Source organism: Kogia breviceps, chromosome 15, assembly GCF_026419965.1.
Source record: "Kogia breviceps isolate mKogBre1 chromosome 15, mKogBre1 haplotype 1, whole genome shotgun sequence".
Classification (NCBI taxonomy): Eukaryota; Metazoa; Chordata; class Mammalia; order Artiodactyla; family Physeteridae; genus Kogia; species Kogia breviceps.
In genome coordinates this window covers 39225892-39241472 of record NC_081324.1, presented here as the reverse complement: position 1 = coordinate 39241472, position 15581 = coordinate 39225892, and the positions used below count along the sequence as shown (strand labels likewise).

The following is a 15581-nucleotide window of genomic DNA, read 5'->3' as shown; positions in this document are numbered from 1 at the left end:
GAAAATGTTAAGAAGAACACTGAAGCCAGTCACCATTTTTGACATTTAAAAAATACTATTCCCACCCTTAATCATGATGGCCTGTTATAAAAGTATTTATACAGAATAATCTTATTGGACAGTAATTTTTATACCAGCAGCATATATAATTAGGTGTTGGGGAAATTCAGAAATGATCTGAGAGAAGAATGGGCCTGGGGAAGTAATTACCACAGTGAGAAATAAGGAACAGAGAACTCTCCCTTGGATAGAACTCCCTGTCTTCCAGACACCTGATCTGTGCAGTTTAGTATCTTCTTCCTGAGCACTTTGCAAGCTTGAGGAGCTGTGGGAGAGGGTACTCCAAGTTAGGTTGCTGTGTTCTTCATACTAGAGTGTAAAACATGTAGGGAGGTATATGGGTAGAAAATTTCCTGATGATGCTTTTATTAATAAAATATTGACTTAATTGACATTATGCAAAACCAAAGAAATAGGACAAAAATCTAATTATAATCCTGTTATGTTTAATATAGTTAGAACCTCCTATGTAAATTAGGTAGTAATTACTTTGACCAGAACAGTATCATCACTTCTACTCTGAATTTTTTAGTAACAGCTTTATTGAGATATAATTCACATACAATAAAAATCTCCCTTTGGAAGTATAGAATTCAATGGTTTTGAGTATATTCCCAAAGGTGTGCAAAGATAGCCTTCTAGTTCCAGATCATGTTCATTGCCTCCCCCGTAAAATGCATACCCATCAGCAAGTGCTCCCTATGTCCCTCCTCCATCTTTTGGCAACCACTAATATACTTTCTATCTATATGGATTTGCCTATTCTGGACATTTCTCTTTTTTTCCCCATTTAGCTTTTCTCACATAATGGGTACTTCAAAAAATTGGAGAAGAGGACAGAAAGTGAACATGGATGAATGTAACTCTTACTTGTGATCTAGTATACTTAGAACTAAGTATTCTTTTCCCTGGCTCATTGGAAGAGGTATTTTAAACAACATACATACATTATAATTTGTAGCCTTTTGTGTCTGGCTTCTTTAGCATATAATACATTCAAGTTTCACTCATATAGTAGAATGTAGTGATATTTTGTTTCTTTTTATGGCTGAATAATATTCCATTTTATAGGTATACCACATATTGTTTATCCATTTGTCACTTGATAGACATTTGGATTGTTTTCACTTTTTCACTGTTATGGATAATGCTGCTCTGAATATGTATGTGTAAGTTTTTAATGTGAACCTATATTTTCAGTTCTCTTGGGGAATTGGAGTAGAATTGTGGGTCATATGGTAACTCTGTGTCTAACTTTTTGAGGCACTGCTAAATTATTTTCAAAAGCAGCAGCATTTTACATTCCCATCAGCTATGTGGGAGGGTTCTAATTTCACTGTATTCTTGCCAGTGCTTGTTATTGTCAGTCTTTTTGATTATAGCCATCCTAGTAAATGCAAAGTGGTATCTCACTGTGATTTTGATTTGCATTTCCTAGTAGCTAATGGCTAATGATGTAAAGCATCTTTTCTTGTGCTGCTTGGCCATTTGTATATTTTCTTTTGGGAAATGTCTGTTCAAGTCCTTTGCCCATTTTTAATTAGATAATAGTTTTTTATTGTTGAGTCATATAACATCTTTACATATATATGGATACCAGACCTTTATCATTTGTATGATTTGCAAATATTTTCTCTCATTCTGGAGATTGTCTTTTCAATTTCTTAATAGTGTCCTTTGAAGCACAAAGTTTTAAAATTTGAAATCCACTTTATTTATTTATTCTTCATTACTGTGCTTTTAGGTGACCATTGCCTAATCCAAGGTCACAAAGATTTTTTTAATAAAGTTTATAGTTTTAGCTATTACATTTAGGTCAGTGATCCATTTTCAGTTAGTTTTATATATGGTGCGAGATGGGGGTCCACCTTCATTCTTGTGCATATGTTTGTTTTTATCAAATTTAAAGACTTGAGAAAGAAAAATTTTAATGGGATAAACATTGTTACTCTCTATGAATTATAGTTTCATGATTAGGAGGGGGATACATATGCTGTGTTTATCTGAAGACTACAGCTTAACTGCACTCTCACCAAGTATGGCTACATTTCTGTCTCTGTTTGTTGAAATCTGAGAAACAATACTGATGTATGCAGTTTAAATCCATTTATTAGCTTTTTCCCTTAATTTGCAATCTCACCTCTTCAGCTACAGTATAAAGAATGCCAAGAACTTCTAAGCCTCTATCAGAAATATCTATCAGAACAACAGGAGAAGCTCACTGTGTCTCTCTCAGAACTTGATGCTGCTAAAATTCAGGAACAACAGGTAAGCATCCTTTTTCTTACCTTTTCTTGTCTTTAATGGATCAGTAAGATGTCAGAAGAGTCATCTGCCTTTTACTTTGTCTCACTATATACAACATTGTCTTTAGACCTACAGTTACAGCATGTGATTGAGTTGGTTTCATTTACATCCCTGTTTCCCTTTCCTCTTCTGTTCCTGGGGCCCAGAGGTCAGGAATGATTACTTGAAGCAGGCTCTGGGTCAGGAGGGAAGCTCCTGGTTGTATGAAAGCATAGCAGGAGTGATAAAGAAAACCCACTGCCCTTGTTACTTAATGAAGATCAGGTGGGCTCTTTTTTACTCATAAGCCTCTTCTAACTCATGTTTAGAGTTTTAGAGTAATGAAAGTGTCTTGGCAACTTGTAAAAGCTTTAATTGGAGAAAACTGGAACATTTAGCATGATTTTGTGTTTGTATATATGTATTAATCACATAAGTATATATGAGAGTGTTTGCATATTAACATTTATATACATATCAAATAGTATGTATTATATAATTAAATGAAAGTTCAGAACCCTGCCAGTTGTGATTTGAAACAAGTTCTGAAGACTTACTTCTTGCCCTCTAGCAACTGACACTGGATATCTTTTTCATATCCAAATGAATTTAAATGGATGAGGATAGCTTTTGTATTAAAACGTTGTAGAAAAAATTATATAGAGTGTCAAAGTCATTCATATTATTATTAAAACATAGATAATGTACTAACTAAAGGATTATCCTCTCCCTTTGAATAGTAACAGGTCTTGAATGGTTTTCTGTAAACCTTCTAAAGAACAGTTCTGTTCAACCTAGAGACACCTGTCTCAGATGGGTTAAGAGTTTCGGCTAAGAAAACTCCAGTTTTAAACCTCATGTTTGGACATATGGAAAAGTAAAAAGAAAAGAAAGAAAGAATAATAACTTTGCTGGAATGTGGCATAGCTTAGACTTTTAACATACCTTCCCCCTTTTTTTTTTGAAGTCACAATATTTATAAGAAAGAACCAAAGTATGAATGGTTTATTTGTATTCTAACTTGAAATATTTTCTTTTGTTTGGTTTTCTGAAAACCTAGGCTGTAAAATGAGGCAGAGGAAGGTGGAAGCTAATCTTTTTATCTGGATTTGTTTTGCCACTTTGAAAAGGGTCAGGCAGTTTTTAAGGTGGCACTTTCCTAATGCTCTCATGGGTGGGCTAGAGAAAATTATAGCATGAAGATCAGATTTCTGACTTTTGTCTTTGCGTTTCCACTCCCTCTGTCTCTATGACAGGTGTTAAAGGGCACAAAAACGTTGGCCAAGGGTAGTGGAGGAGAGGCTGAGGGACTTTTCAATTGCCAGTAGTTAAGAATATAGACTGAGAGTCAAGAAATAGGCCTCCTCAAGGAGGCCTAGCCCTTTTTCTATCTACTGCTGAAATGAGGGGAAAATAAAACTTTCTTAAAGGGCAGTGTTTTATGTTTAAAAGAGTGATTCTTGGAGGTTTCCTTAGAGACCAATCATAGTTAACACTGCCTCTCTTAATCTTAACCTCAACCTTGAGGAGCAAAACTAAAAAAAATTACAAATACTAGGAAGAAACTGTTGGTCAAGGGTATGGAGAAAGTATACTCTCAAAAGGAGATACTTTTGAATTTTCATTTTGACTTAATCATGAGAAAATTTTAAAACCATGTTTTCAGGAAGTGCCTGGTGGTCAGACTTTAGATTATCTCCTACATACAATGAAAATGAAATTGAGACCACTTGTAGACTCTGCTATTTGAACCTAGAGAGGGAAAATAAGTTTCTTTTTGAATACCAAGTGGAGATTGTCACCTGTTTCCTTTGTTATCTGATTTGTTCTTTGTGACAGGCTTCTCTTAGCTAAGCAAAGGTAAGCACCTTCTCAGTCACCCTCATAGGAATTGGGTGAATTTGATGGACAAGTCTACTTACTGTCAGGAAGGGCATCATTGTGAACACTCTGAATGAGGATGTGGTAAAGATAGAGGTCCTCTTTATGTGCTCACAAATAGACTAGTCATCTGAATCATAGCACTGTTCTTGTTCTTTTGTAATCATTGTTTATTCATCCATCTCTCTCACCAAGCTTTTTTTAAAAACAGCATCCTGTTGTTTTTTTTTATACTCAGAGCCTAACACAGGTTGGCCTAATAAAGTTTTAATTTTTATTTAACAAAATTTAATATGGTAAATACTGTGTGCACCAGGTACTGTTCTAAGCTCTTAACACACATTAAATTGTTTAGTCCCTCAGTAGCCCAATGAAGTTATTATCCCCATTTTACAGAGGAGGAATCCCAGGCAGAACAAGAGACTTGCCTTGTCATGCAGGTAGCAAGTTAGGAAATCAAGGTATGAATGTAAACAGTCTGACTTCATATTTTCTTGAAGAGAGAAAGACAAGAAAATCTTGAGATAGCTAAAAAAATATTGAAAATTTGCTTTATAAGCCCTTGTTTCTATGACCAACCCTCTTTTGGATCTTAATCTGAAATCCAGTTTTTTGAATGCCAGATCACAAATACACTAGAGATGGTGGGAAACTATTTGATTTTCCTGTGAGTAGTCATAATGTCAGGTAAACATAAAATTTTATTTGTTCTCAAAATAAGGTTTTTTCATAAGCAGAACACTCCGTGACATAAATCACAGCAAGATCCTTTTTGATCCACCTCCTAGAGAAATGGAAATAAAAACAAAAATAAACAAATGGGACCTAATGAAACTTAAAAGCTTTTGCACAGCAAAGGATACCATAAACAAGACCAAAAGACAACCCTCAGAATGGGAGAAAATATTTGCAAATGAAGCAACTGACAAAGGATTAATCTCCAAAATTTACAAGCAGCTCATGCAGCTCAATATCAAAAAAAACAAACAACCCAATCTAAAAATGGGCAGAAGTCCTAAATAGACATTTCTCCAAAGAAGATATACAGATTGCCAACAATCACATGAAAGAATGTTCAACATCATTAATCATTAGAGAAATGCAAATCAAAACTACAATGAGATATCATCTTACACCGGTCAGAATAGACATCATCAAAAACTCTAGAAACAATAAATGCTGGAGAGAGTGTGGAGAAAAGGGAACCCTCTTGCACTGTTGGTGGGAATGTAAACTGATATAGCCACTATGGACAACAGTATGGAGGTTCCTTAAAAAACTACAAATAGAACTATCATACGACCCAGCAATCCCACTACTGGGCATATACCCTGAGAAAACCGTAATTCAAAAAGAGTCATGTACCAGAATGTTCACTGCAGCTCCATTTACAATAGCCAGGACATGGAAGCAACCTAAGTGTCCATCAACAGATGAATGGATAAAGAAGACGTGGCACATATATACGATGGAATATTACTCAGCCATAAAAAGAAATGAAACTGAGTTATTTGTAGTGAGGTGGATGGACCTAGAGTCAGTCATACAGAGTGAAGTAAGTCAGAAAAAGAAATATCATATGCTAACACATATATATGGAACCTAAGGAAAAAAAAAAAGGTCATGAAGAACCTAGGGGCAAGATGGGAGTAAAGACACAGACCTACTAGAGAATGGACTTGAGGATATGGGGAGGGGGAAGGGTAAGCTGTGACAAGGTGAGAGAGTGGCATGGACATATATACACTACCAAACGTAAAATAGATAGCTAGTGGGAAGCAGCCGCATAGCACAGGGAGATCAGCTAGGTGCTTTGTGACCACCTAGAGGGGTGGGATAGGGAGAGTGAGAGGGAGGGAGATGCAAGAGGGAAGAGATATGGGAACATATGTATATGTATAACTGATTCACTTTGTTATAAAGCAGAAACTAACACACCATTATAAAGCAATTATACTCCAAGAAAGATGTTTAAAAAATGTTTAAAAAATAAATAAATAAAAAGCAAAAAAAAAAATTTAAAAATAAGTTCTTTTTAAACTCACCTTCAGACTGTGTGGTAGAGATGCAGCAGTTCATTTTTCATGAGGCATTCATTTGACTTTAAGAGATTTCTTTTGTTTCTTCTTTGTGTTGGTTGCCATGTGGCTCAACTTGCTCATTATAGGTTTTGTGTATAGTTTTATTAAATTTTCAGTTCTTCAGAAGAATGTGCTAGCTTATGGTTTTCTTTTTACTTCCACCATTTGGTTGAAAATAAGTTTCTCCATTTACAGGGTGAATTTTTTCCTTGCTTTCCCCCCATCCTCTTTCTTGCTTGCCTCAAAGATGAAGGCGTTCTCCATTCATCTTGTAATTTGTTCAGCATTACAAGTTCTTCATTGTGGAATCTAGAAAGATTTTTCACTTGTTCTGTTTAGACTGAGATACCTCACTAATGTGTGTCTGTTACTCCATTTCCTTATCTTAAGAAACAATACTTACCCACAGTATAACCTTGTTCTTGGACATGGGAGGACCTAGTAACCATAGCTTTAACCAGAGTACATTTTAGAATATAGCTCTTCTTGTCACAGTTGTGTGTTATTATTTTGTGTGTGTGTGAATCTGAACTTAAATAATGTCACCTTAAACTCTGATGTCTTATAACTTCTATTTTAATCTTATTTGATAGGCTGTATCATTTCAGGAGAGGTATGGTATTTCCACAGTATTCTTTATATTAAGAGAAAGCCTAGGCAGCACTTTGAGTAGCTTTTCCCGCTGTAGTTTGAAAATGTCTCTATGCAAGATTTCCTTAATGTTTTTCTTAACTCTTCCATTTTTTTGCCAAGTAGATACAAAAAGGTAGATTTGGATTCATCTTGAGATTTCCCCCTTTTCTATAAAATGGATAAAATCATCTTACTTTTCAGCCATGGGCAATGGATATTAATGAATCCATGCTGTTCTGATCTGGTGAAAGGCCTTTTATAGAAACTTTTCCATTTTTCCTATGATTACTTGTTCTGTGTTTCTTTATTTAGGTCTAGGTCATGGACTAGACAGAATCTGAACTATAATAGGTAAATCATTGCTGAGTGCATGTTTAATTGTTTCTGGGTGGTTTCCATTACTATTGCCTCTAGTTTGTTAAAATAGTTTTTGTAGTGCTTAGGGCCACAATGTCTTGGGACTGTTTCCTATTCTGTGATTATTTTCATGTATTCTTTTGGTTAAACATTTTTTAACTGCCTCATATAGGCATGTGGTAATAGAGCTCCTTACCATTTTAATTCTAACTTACTTATGCATTTTAATGTGTATTTAATGTATAATATTTATTTTAATTCTATCTATACTACGCTATCTTTGAGTCTCTTATAAGAAGCCCAGATTTGCTTGGCAGTCCAGAAGTGTCACCACACTTCTAGCTGACAAAGAAGCCAAATCAAAAATGTTATGCTCTTTGGATATCTGTTATATGTCTGACTCAAATGTACTACTAAACTCCTTGTGGAATAAAAGATTTGTACATAGAACAAAATATGATTAACAGCTGACTTCTCATCAGAAACAGTGGAGGAAAGAGGCAGTGGGATGGCATATTCAAAGAGCTGAAGGAAAAAAAATAACTGGCAATCAAATAAAACCATCCTTCAGAAATGAAAGTGACATAAAGACATTCCTAAATAAATAAAGACTGAGAGAATTCATTGCTAGCTTACCTGCCTTACAATAAATACTAATAGAAGTCTGCTCAGATGAAAGAAAATGACATAAGCCAGTAACTCAAATTCACATAAAGAAATAGAGCACTGGTAAAAGTAATTACATATCTCTCTTTTCTTAAATAGAAAACTTAAAAGACACCTGAATAAAACAATAATTATAAAACTGTGTTGTTGAGCTTATAAGATATAAAGACGTTGTATGTGTGTGTGTGTGTATGTGTACTTGCACAAAGGGAGGAGGACAGAAGGCAGAACTGCTGGAGAAAATTTTCTCTATATTACTGGAATAAGACTGTCTTTATTCATTGACAGCATGGTCCTATATGTAGAAAATCGTAAGAAATCCACAAACACACACACACAAAAAAACATGATAGAACTAATAAATAAGTTCAGCAAGTGGCAGGATACAAGATCAGTATGCAAGTCAATGTTATTTCTATTTACTTCCAATGAACAATTCAAAAATGGATATATTTAATAAAAGCAGTGCAATAAAAACACTGAAAATAACAAAACATTGCTGAGAGAAATAAAGATCTAAGATATTATTCCATGTTCATGGATTGCAAGACTCAATGTTATTAAAATGGCAGTTTTCCCCAAATTAGTCTATAGGTTTGTTGCAATCTCCATCAGATTTCCAGCACATTTTGATAATTTCATTTTTACAGAAATTGATAAGATGATCCTAAAGTTTATATGGAAATGCAAAGTAATACGAATAGCCAAAACATTTTGAGAAAGAACAGTAAAGTATAAGATCACTCTTTCTAATTTTAATGTTTACTCTAAAGGTACATTATAGTAGATAGAATTTTAACCTGACTTGCATGACTTTTGACCCCTGCAGAAATGGTTTTACTCCCATGATATGTTATATAATAAAAAGGAGATTATTTAGGTGGGCCTAACCTAATTACATGATAAAAGCAGAGAGTTTTCCCCAGCTGGGAGCAAAAGAGAAAGTCAGAGAGATTTAAAGCATAAGAATGGTATTCAACATACCACTGCAGGCTTTGAAGATGGAAGGAGTTAGGAGCTGAGAGCTGTCTCTGACCAGTAGCAAGAAAAGAGTGATTTAAGTCTTGCCACCACAAGGAACTATATTCTGTCACCAGCCTGGGCTTGGAAGCAGGTTCTTCCTCAGATATTTCCAATTAGAGCCTGGCCTAGCTGATAGCTTGATTTCAGTCTTGTGAGAAACTAAGCAGAGAACCTAGCCAAACCTGCCTGAACTTCTGACCTACAGAACTGTGAGGTAATAAATTTATGTTTTTGTAAATTGCTATGTTTGTGGTAATTTGTTATACAGAAATAGAAAACTAATATATACAGTTTCCAAGAATATAGTACTGCCATAATGATGGACATTTAGATCAGTGGAACAGAATTGTGAATTTAGAAATAAACTCTAGCAATTATGGTCAACTGATCTTCAACAAAGGTGCTAACGCAATTCAATGCGGAAAAAATAATCTTTTCAACAAGCATTGATAGGACAATTGGACACATGCAGAAAAGATAAATTTAGACCTTTTTCACCATGCACAAAAATTAACTTCAACATTATTCCAACATTGAAGACACCTTTTTTGAGGCCTAACTTCATATATTGATTTTTCTCAGTACCAGTTTTTGTTCTTCCTTAGGTACAGTGTGTTTTATGCATATTACAGTGACCACCTGAACTTGAACATTGATCACAGTATTTCATTTAGTCGTATGTAATTAATAGTAACCAGAAGTATTGCCTTTAATTAAGAAGGATAAAGTATTACTTTATTATGTACCTGTTCCAAACATAGGTCTCAGGTCTCTTTACCCTCTCAGAGAGTGGTTCTCAAAGGCTGGTGGTCTCTGGACCAGTAGTATCAGCATCACCTGGAACTTGTGATAAAGGAAAAAAAGAGGACGGGTGGTACCTGACACTTGAAAACTGGCCTAACACTCACTGTGGGCCATGTTATTGAACAGAAACAATCTCAAAGAACACTAACCCCATGCAAGGTTACTCTGAGACCATGATAAAATAAGACAAAACAAGGCCACTTCATAATTATATCTAAATACAGACAAAACCAAGGTCACTGTGCAGCCCACAAGTTACCAAGCATCCCCTCTCTTGGCCAAAATGAGTGACTACTGTTTCTCTACCAATTATAGCTTATCCTCTTGTGAGTCTCCCCTCCCTAAAGATAAAACTTATTGAGATATCCACTCATAGAATCATCCCTGTTTTCTGACAGCATCCAATCTAGAGCAAACTCCCACCTGCTTCCCTCAAATTACTCAACCAAAGCCCAAATCCTATATAGTAGGATCTTCCTAACCCAGCCACGTTTCCCCAAGGTGTGTGTTTCCCCTCGCTGCAGCAAGTAATAAATCCTACTTATTTAACTACAAAAAAAAGAGTAGAGTATTACTTTTATGGTACATGAAATCCTTAATAAGAAAAAAAAAGACCAGTGAACGTTCTGGTATTCAAGTAACTACAAATTTCAAGAGATCCTAGAATAGTGCCTGAAGCTTTGCTTTTTGGAGCTGTAATATTAAGGCCATTTCCGAATGTCTGGGTATCTTGCTGATAAATTCAGTGTGCTTGTAGGATCGATTGCCAGCTCACTTTAACAGCTGTACCCTTAAGTCAATAAACAATCCTAGTCAATAAAATATATACTTTTAATAGCCAAGGAAATGCTACTCTTCACAGATGGGTGAACCTAATAAATCTGTTATTATATCAGTTATGTTGCAAAGATTCTCACTTTAATAGGAATTAATATTAAAAGTGTTTTTAGGATTCATTTTGACATAGATTTATTTAAAATGTGGTCCAGTGGTATGAATCATAATGATAATGGAGGTCTTGGGTGCAGGCAAGATTCTGTTGTCTGCATATAGCATACTGTGCCATATGAATTTTGAATCCTAAGATGATTATGCATATTGAATTTCTGTGTCACTGTGAACTGTGAGGATTGGGCTAAACAGTTAAAAAGGCAGTTCTGTGTCTCCCTCCACCACCAATCAAATACATTCTTAAGCCCAGTGCATAGAATTTTGGCTTGTCTGCTACTGTAATGTCCTTTACCCAGAAAGTAAACTTAAAATGTGACAATTTAAACCATTTATTTTAAGAAAATAGTTAAGGCTCTCTCTCTGAGGGACAGAGAGAGAGAGAGAGAGAGAGAGAGAGAGAGAGAGAGAGAGAGAGAGAGAGAGAGACTGACCAAAGAAGGTAATGCTTTATCAAAATGCAGAAGAATTAGCTGAAATGTAAATGAGGATAACTCTAATAAAGAACATGAGAATAACTCTAATAGGGAACATGAGAAGCATGAATACTTAGTCACATTTACTGCCTCTGACTCATTGTATATTATTTGGTCTGGAAAGAGTAAGCTATATTACTGTAGGAGATCACAACCCAAAGTGTAGGGTAAAGGCAAAACTATGCAGACAGTAAAATAATCCATAGTTGCCTACAGTCAGGGAGAGAGAATGAGGGATGAATAGCTAGAACATTTGTCAAAATCCACAGAACTGTATAGCACAAAGACACAAAGAGTGAACCCTAATTAAACTATGGATTTTATGGACTAATAATAACGCATCAATACTGGTTAATCAATTATAACAAATGCACTACGCTAATGGAAGATGTTAAAAATCAGGGAAACCATGAGGGGGAGAGAGGGAGTATATGGGAACAATCTGCTCAATTTTTAAATCTAAAACTGCTCTTAAAAAGTATTAATTTTAGGGCTTCCCTGGTGGCGCAGTGGTTGGGAGTCCGCCTGACAATGCAGGGGACACGGGTTCGTGCCCCGGTCCGGGAAGATCCCACATGCCGCAGAGTGGCTAGGCCCGTGAGCCATGGCCGTTGAGCCTGCGCATCCTGAGCCTGTGCTCCGCAACCGGAGAGGCCACAACAGTGAGAGGCCTGCGTACTGCAAAACAAAAACAAAAACAAAAAACAAAAAAGTATTAATTTTAAAAATACAATGAAAATAAAGTACAGGGTTTAAGTTACTATAAAGTTGTTTGCTACCAAAATTTGTTTTATATTCTAAACAAACTATATTCTTCCAGCTGTTGGTTGGGATGCCACAAGTTAACTAACTAGAAAGTGAGTAAAACTAACCATCAAATATCCGTATTTTAGGCAATTTAGTTTTACTTATTTAATGTCATTTTTTTACTGTTTATTTATTTTCTTATTAGTCATCCATTTCATACACATCAGTGTATACATGTCGATCCCAATCTCCCAATTCAGCACATCCCCACCCCCACCCCCCCGCCACTTTCCTCCCTTTCTGTCCATACGTTTGTTCTCTACATCTGTGTCTCAATTTCTGCTCTTCAAACTGGTTCATCTGTACCATTTTCTAGGTTCCACATATATGCGTTAATATACGATATTTGTTTTTCTCTCTCTGACTTACTTCACTCTGTATGACAGTCTCTAGATACTTCCATGTCTCTACAAATGACCCAATTTCGTTCCTTTTTATGGCTGAGTAATATTCCATTGTATATATGTACCACATCTTCTTTATCCATTCGTCTGTCAATGGGCATTTAGTTTGCTTCCATGACCTGGCTATTGTAAATAGTGCTGCAATAAACATTGGGGTGCATGTGTCTTTTTGAATTATGGTTTTCTCTGGGTATATGCCCAGTAGTGTGATTGCTGGGTCATATGGTAATTCTATTTGTAGTTTTTTAAGGAACCTCCATACTGTTCTCCATAGTGGCTGTATCAATTTACATTCCCACCAACAGTGCAAGAGGGTTCCCTTTTCTTCACACCTTCTCCAGCATTTGTTGTTTGTAGATTTTCTGATGATGCCCATTCTAACTGGGGTGAGGTGATACTTCATTGTAGTTTTGATTTGCATTTCCCTAATAATTAGTGATGTTGAGCAGCTTTTCATGTGCTTCTTGGCCATCTGTATGTCTTCTGTGGAGAAATGTCTATTTAGGTCTTCTGCCCATTATTTCATTGAGTTGTTTGTTTTATTAATATTGAGTTGCATGAGCTGTTTATATATTTTGGAGATTAATCCTTTGTCTGATGATACATTTGCAAATATTTTCTTCCATTCTGAGGGTTGTCTTTTAATCCTTAGGGTTTCCTTTGCTGTGCAAAAGCTTTTAAGTTTCATTAGGTCCGATTTGTTTATTTTTGTTTTTATTTCCATTGCTCTAGGAGGTGGATCAAAAAATATCTTTCTGTGATTTATGTCAGAGTGTTCTTCCTATGTTTTCCTCTAAGAGTTTTATACTGCCCGGTCTTATATTTAGGTCTTGAATCCATTTTCAGTTTATTTCTGTGTATGGTGTTAGGGAGTGTTCTAATTACATTCTTTTACATGCAGCTGTCCAGTTTTCCCAGCACCACTTATTGAGGAGACTGTCTTTTCTCCATTGTATATCTTTGCCTCCTTTGTCATAGATTAGTTGACCGTATGTGCGTGGGTTTATCTCTGGGCTTTCTATCCTGTTCCATTGATCTATATTTCTGTTTCTGTGCCAGTACCATATTGTCTTCATTACTGTAGATTTGTAGTATAGTCTGAGGTCAGGGAGTCTGATTCCTCCAGCTCCATTTTTTTCCCTCAAGACTGCTTTGGCTATTCAGGGTCTTCTGAGTCTCCATACATATTTTAAGATTTTTTGTTCTAGTTCTGTAAAAAATGCCATTGGTAATTTGATAGGGATTGCATTGACTCTGTAGATTGCTTTGGGTAGTATAGTCATTGTCACAATATTGATTCTTCCAATCCAGGAACATGGTATATCTCTCCATCTGTTGGCATCATCTTTAATTTCTTTCATCAGTGTCTTATAGTTTTCTGCATACAGGTCTTTTGTCTCCCTAGGTAGGTTTATTCCTAGGTATTTTCTTCTTTTTGTTGCAATGGTAAATGAGAGTGTTTCCTTAATTTCTCTTTCAGATTTTTCCTCATTAGTGTATAGGAATGCAAGAGATTTCTGTGCATTAAGTTTGTATCCTGCAACTTTACCAGATTCATTGATTAGCTCTAGTAGTTTTCTGGTGGCATCTTTAGGATTCTCTATATATAATATCATGTCATCTACAAACAGTAACAGTTTTACTTCTTCTTTTCCAATTTGGATTCCTTTTATTTCTTTTTCTTCTCTGATTACCGTGGCTAGGACTTCCAAAACTATGTTGAATAATAGTGGTGAGAGTGGACATCCTTGTCTTGTTCCTGATCTTAGAGGAAATGCTTTCAGTTTTTCACCATTGAGAATGATGTTTGCTGTGAGTTTGTCATATATGGACTTTATTATGTTGAAGTACGTTCCCTCTTTGCCCACTTACTAGAGGGTTTTTATCATAAATAGGTGTTGAATTTTGTCAAAAGCTTTTTCTGCATCTATTGAGATGATCATATGGTTTTTATTCTTTAATTTGTTAATATGGTATATCACATTGATTGATTTACGTATATTAAAGAATCCTTGCATCTCTGGGATAAATCCCACTTGATCATGGTGTATGATCCTTTTAATATGTTGTTGGATTCTCTTTGCTAGTATTTTGTTGAGGATTTTTGCATCTATATTCATCAGTGATATATATTGGTCTGTAGTTTTCTTTTTTTGGACTATCTTTGTCTGGTTTTAGTATCAGGATGATGGTGGCCTCATAGAATGAGTTTCGGAGTGTTCCTTCCTCTGCAATTTTTTGGAAGAGTTTGAGAATGTGGGTGTTAGCTCTTCTCTAAATGTTTGATAGAATTCACCTGTGAAGCCATCTGGTCCTGGACTTGTTTGTTGGAAGATTTTTAATCACAGTTTCAATCGTTACTTGTGAGTAGTCTGTTCATATTTTCTATTTCTTCCTTGTTCAGTCTTGGAAGGTTATACTTTTCTAATAATTTGTCCATTTCTTCCAGGTTGTCCATTTTATTGGCACAGAGTTGCTGGTAGTAGTCTCTTAGGATGCTTTGCATTTCTGCAGTGTCTGTTGTAGCTTCTCCTTTCTCATTTCTAATTTTATTGGAGTCCTCTCCCAGTTTTTCTTGATGAGTTTGGCTAATGGTTTATCAATTTTGTTTATCTTCTCAAGGAACCAGCTTTTAGTTTTATTGTTCTTTGCTATTGTTTCCTTTATTTCTATTACATTTATTTCTGCTCTGATCTTTATGATTTCTTTCCTTCAGCTCACTTTGGGTTTTGTTTGTTCTTCTTTCTCGAGTTCCTTTAGGTGTAATGTTAGATTGTTTATTTGAGATTTTTCTTCTGTCTTGAGGTAGGCTTATATAACTATAAACTTCCCTCTTAGAACTGCTTTTGCTGCATCCCATAGGTTTTGGATCATCGTGTTTTCATTGTCATGTATCTCTAGGTATATTTTGATTTCTTCTTTGATTTCTTCAGTGATTTCTTGCTTATTTAGTAGCATATTGTTTAGCCTCCTTGTATTTGTGTTTTTTATGTTTTTTTCCCTGTAATTGATTCCTCATCTCATAGCATTGTGGTCAGAAAAGATGCTTGATATGATTTCAGTTTTCTTAAATTTACTGAGGCTTGATTTGTGACCCAAGATGTGATCTATTCTGGAGAATGTTCCATTCGCACTTGAGAAGAAAGTGTAATCTG

General features: G+C 35.5%; 1 protein-coding gene across 1 annotated transcript in view; it reads left to right on the top strand.

Annotated features, from left to right (window-relative positions):
* KIAA1328 (KIAA1328 ortholog) overlaps positions 1 to 15581 on the top strand; it is a 358322-nt gene that overhangs the window by 142975 nt on the left and 199766 nt on the right. The window contains exon 6 of the mRNA XM_059041354.2: positions 2201 to 2328. Within this exon, the coding sequence (XP_058897337.1) occupies positions 2201 to 2328 (128 nt within the window). The remainder of the gene's footprint in view (positions 1 to 2200; positions 2329 to 15581) is intronic.